This window comes from Galeopterus variegatus, unplaced genomic scaffold (assembly GCF_000696425.1).
Source record: "Galeopterus variegatus unplaced genomic scaffold, G_variegatus-3.0.2 Scaffold5788, whole genome shotgun sequence".
Lineage (NCBI taxonomy): Eukaryota > Metazoa > Chordata > Mammalia > Dermoptera > Cynocephalidae > Galeopterus > Galeopterus variegatus.
Window position 1 is genome coordinate 114,980 of NW_007731899.1, and position 4,650 is coordinate 119,629.

Consider the following 4,650-nt stretch of genomic DNA (forward strand, 5'->3'; position numbering starts at 1 on the left):
CGTTCATGACCCAATCACCCCTGACACCGTCACCCTGGGAGTTAGGTTTCAACATATGAATTTTGGAGGGACACACCGTCCGTGCGTAGCATCTGTCAGTAGACCGTGAGCTCGGAGGCGGCAGCGCCCACGCATGTCTGACTCACTCCTTGTATTTCTAGTACCCGGCACTTGGGAGGTGCTTATAAGGCTGTAGGAAAGAGAAAGAAAAGCTCCCCCTAAGGGACTTGGGCATTCAGCTTGCCTAGCCTGTGAATTGTGCGGTTTTCCATTGGTTAAAGGTTGAATGTTCCAGTCTCCACTGCAGGGACACATTCCCCCCAGGTCCAAGTTTTCTTGAGCCCCATACTCAAAAAAAACCCTGGAAGTACACCCATCAAACTCTTAACACTGGTCACCGGGAGCTAAAATACAATTGCCTATCTCCATATTTTCTGAATGTTAAGACAATCATGTGTTATTTAGATTATTATATGTGCAAATTGCCACTTTCTTCTACAGACCCAGTACAAGTAGGTAGATTTCTTACAGAATTGTTTTATGACCAAACTTTTTGTTTCTGGCATGGATCAGGAATGTGACATTTTCCACTGGTGTGCAAGAGTTAACCCCTCATTAACCACCCTCCAAACAATGAAAGCCAGTCTGCCTAAATCTTTTGAAAGGACTGTATTATCTGTCACATCTGCACACATAAAAGAGCAAATTGTGTTAATTAAAATGATAGGTTCTATTAAGTATTCAATACATACACGAACAAAAAAGGCCAGTTTTTATTCTAAAATAAAGATAACATTTATTATCACAAGTTGCATAAAAACACACAGCTGTTACAAAAATTATTCGATAGAAAAATATTTGTTTGAATACATTGTGATATTTGTAGGAACACCACACTACTGCTGCACCCCCAGCTAAAGCTTCAAAGAAACTATATTTCTCATAATCAAAATATCCAATATTTGCCACAACCCATCTTTGGAAAGAAGTTCATAGTGTTTTCTGAATAAACCAAAGCATTTATTCTTTTATGTTACATTCCCATGCCTGGCGGTCACTTGTACGTGTGTGTTTAACTACAGAATGGTGGCGCTGGAAGGGACCTTAGAGGTCACCTAGTCTACACTTTCATTTTACAGAGGGAGGACCGAGGGCCAGAGAGGCTGAGACGTGCTCGGGGGCCTGAGCCCTACTCTGGTGTTTTTTCAGTAACTCAGGAGGCAGTAATCACACAGGTTTAGAAAGAAAACTTAATGATCTCACTCCTGTTTATTCTGCTGTGCTGAGACTATCTTTAAGGTTTACCGAGATTAAGGAAGGAACACGAGACGCTACTGAGATAGTATGAAAGAAGGCAGTAATCACACAGGTTTAGAAAGAAAACTTAATGATCTCACTCCTGTTTATTCTGCTGTGCTGAGAGTATCTTTAAGGTTTACCGAGATTAAGGAAGGAACACGAGACGCTACTGAGATAGTATGAAAGCTCACTGTCAAAGGGCACTTAGTCACACATCGGCTTCATTTCCCAAGCAGCTCAGGAAGTGGTGGAAAGACTGAAGCCTCTCGCTAGTCACTTGCTCGGGCAAACTGCTCATGAGGACCGACAGATAAAGCTGTCACTGCAGTTGTGCGCACGTGAGCCCGTTTACAGGTACCTGCCATTTGAGAGAACTGATGTTTCTTTTTTTTTGGATAGACTCCATGACAATTCAAAAGGTGAAGGGACTGCTGTCACGTCTTCTCAAAGTTCCTGCGTCAGACCTTCTCTTGTCCTATGAAAGTCCCAAAGTAAGTTGCCCAGCAAAACACAAGGTCAAGCTCAGTGCCCCACAGAACACTGCTTGATTCTAAATGGAGACCATACGTCTGGGGGACTGCAAGGGTGACCTGCTGTTTGGGGCACGGGTGGGGGAGTATGCATGACATGCTTTGTCAGGTCTGTCTGAATCTCACCCCCACCCCCTTTGTTCTAATTTTAGATGCCGGGCAGAGAAATTGAACTAGAAAATGACCTATACTCATTACAGTTTTATTCTGTGGAAAATGGAGATTGTCTATTAGTGCGATGGTAACAACCAATAACATTTAGATAGACTGTTTATCATGATTGGAGGTCACCGGAAATAACTGACTGAAACAATCCTACTGTCAGAAAAGGAGGTTTTACAACTTGCCTTAATAAAGGATGTGTTTTTCGGTGGGAAGAAACCATTTCTAGGCTTGTATATAATAGCAACAATAAAGGCTATGAACCTACTAATGACTTTCTGATCTTACTTCATATTTATTTTTACAGTTCATCACTGCACTTAATTATGGGAAGATTTAAATATTAAATAGAAACGAGCTAGTCTAATAAAATCTGAACACAGTTAATGGCTGTTGTCATAAGACGAGTTTCAATGGCATTCTCTATTGATACTGTTTTAAAAGGTTACTAGAATGATTTGGTTGTTCATTTTGGGACATGTCCCTTAGACACCCTCTACTCTGTAATAACATATGCCATTATCTGTCGCTTCTCAGTCGCGCTATTTTGAGTGCTTAAAAAATTAAATTGCATGCTTTTCCCTAAAGTTACACCTAAACTGAGCATATCTTCTAAACAGAAGATTACCAGCTCTGACTGAAATGTACTTGTATTAGGTAAACATTAGGCAGGGATCGAGGAAGCAAAATCAATTCTTTCAAAGGGTCAACAATTTCAAGACCCCTTCTGCGTGGCGCTGAAGCCTGAGAGGTATTTGCTTGTATTCATATTCACAAAAGTTGTGTGTTTTTAAAAATAGTACTAAACTGTGGCCTTCAGGATTAATGTTAAATGACAAAAGAACTTGTTTAAAACCAAGGTCTAGAAGAAAATAATAGTGGTTCCTTTTCAAATTCAAGTTGCACACTCCATTCAGAGACCCACAAAATCTGACATTATTTCCAGAAATCCCAAACTTTGGTATAAGTTACCACCGTTCATACAAGAGATCACATGATCATACAGCATTTCTGTGAGTTCTTTTTGGCCTGTGATTATCCCAACTAAGCCATACAGAGCTATTCTACAATCCAGGTTGAAATTCCAACTGTGTTACTAAAGATTTCCGAACTATGCCAAGTTTTAACCAAAAATGATAGGTAATGATCAATTACTAATAATGATACATCAGGATTTAGAAATAGTTTTTCTTTTTACAAAACAATTTGGTATTTTTCAAATCATCTTCTAAATGTAAATGACAGCTTTTCTTATGCTATAGTATCAGCTGACTTAGGAAACTTGTGCAAACAGTAAAACACCACAATGGTTCCAGGTGAAAGAACCAGCCTAGAACTCTCCTGAAAGTCTGTACGATCTCTTGCCACGCGCGGGGCTTTCCTCAGACCTCCGCTCACATTATCGTTTGCCTCCCCTGATCTCTCAGCGCTGCTCATTTAAATGCCTGTCACCTTGCTTCACACTGACAGGGGTCACCGCACGTTTCCTTCAGTCTCCACAGTTCCGTCAGCTCCTGCGGAGAGTACTGAGGGGAGGACAACATCCCCGTCTCACAAGTCTTCTCACACAGCCACAGGCTGTCCTGTTGAAACACAGAACAAAACACACCCGAGTGTGAAACTGTTCTAGAGGAAGGGACAGCACGCACACAGGCAGCGTCTGTGTAGTCTAACGAAGCCGAAATGACCTCAAGGACAACTCCGCGCGTGAACTGGCTCGTGGGGGGCGGATGTCCTGACTCCCGCAACCCTGTAGCTGGAGTGCAGAGATGAAGTGTGTGGATTACGAGTTAGCAAATGGAATTCTATAGAGAAAGCCTGGAAACTACAAGTAGTTTCATATTTGCTATGAGAAAAGGGGGCTACACAGCAGCACTAACAACAGTGACTTAGTTGGTTAGGGCATGGTGTTATCCACCAAGGTCAAGGGTTTAGGTCCCCACACAGCCTGAAAAAAAAGCTACTATTCTGAAGAAATGCTTATAATATTCTGGGGACTCTGTCAAGTGCCTTATAAATATTATCTCATTTAATTCTCACAGTAACTGTGGGAGGTAGGAATTACTTACCTTTTGCCAGTGAGAAACTGAAACTAAGAGGTAATTAACTTGCTGAAGGTGCTGGTAAGAGGTGTAGGAGGGTTTAAAGACTCCTAGGCCCAAGTTCTTAACCCCTGGACCACTTCCCAGCTACGTACACTGGCTTGTTTCCAGCAATGCAGCAGAACAACCCATTCAATTAGAGATCACAGAAATACTGGATAAAATTTAAAATCTTTTTAAAAGCACAGCTGAATACTCTGGTGGGGAAGGAGAAGAAACAGTAGGAGAAAGTTCTATAGTCAGCATGTGCCGTGAAGGCGTCAGCCGATCCTCATGTCTGGGGATGGAGAGTGATCAGAGACTGCCACAGACAGCAGGTGGCTTGTCTGTCTTGGCCTTGCCCCTGAGGGGGATGGAAAGCAGTCTCCCCAGCATCTGCAACCACGACCTGCGCTTAGGTGGGTCTGGGACTGGTAGCCCCAAAAGTCCTAAGCCAGAAATTTGAGGTATTCACAGATGGTAGTGCCCTTAGGTGCATGGCAGGGAAAAATGTAAATCCTCTCAATTGGACTGCATTTGGCCTCGGTTTGCAAAGACATGAGGTTACGATAAAAAAA

The 4,650-nt window shown here is 42.3% G+C and overlaps 2 protein-coding genes across 2 annotated transcripts in view; one reads left to right on the plus strand and one right to left on the minus strand.

The window, feature by feature from the left end:
- The window catches only part of TBCE (tubulin folding cofactor E), a 28,974-nt gene extending 26,715 nt beyond the window's left edge, over nt 1–2,259 (plus strand). The window contains exons 14-15 of the mRNA XM_008589982.1: nt 1,699–1,790; nt 1,982–2,259. Of these exons, the coding sequence (XP_008588204.1) occupies nt 1,699–1,790; nt 1,982–2,074 (185 nt within the window). The 3' untranslated portion in view covers nt 2,075–2,259. The remainder of the gene's footprint in view (nt 1–1,698; nt 1,791–1,981) is intronic.
- A 384-nt stretch (nt 2,260–2,643) lies between these two features.
- Nucleotides 2,644–4,650, minus strand: part of B3GALNT2 (beta-1,3-N-acetylgalactosaminyltransferase 2) — a 16,154-nt gene continuing 14,147 nt past the window's right edge. The window contains exon 6 of the mRNA XM_008589983.1: nt 2,644–3,574. Coding sequence (XP_008588205.1) covers nt 3,440–3,574 — 135 coding nt within the window. The 3' untranslated portion in view covers nt 2,644–3,439. The remainder of the gene's footprint in view (nt 3,575–4,650) is intronic.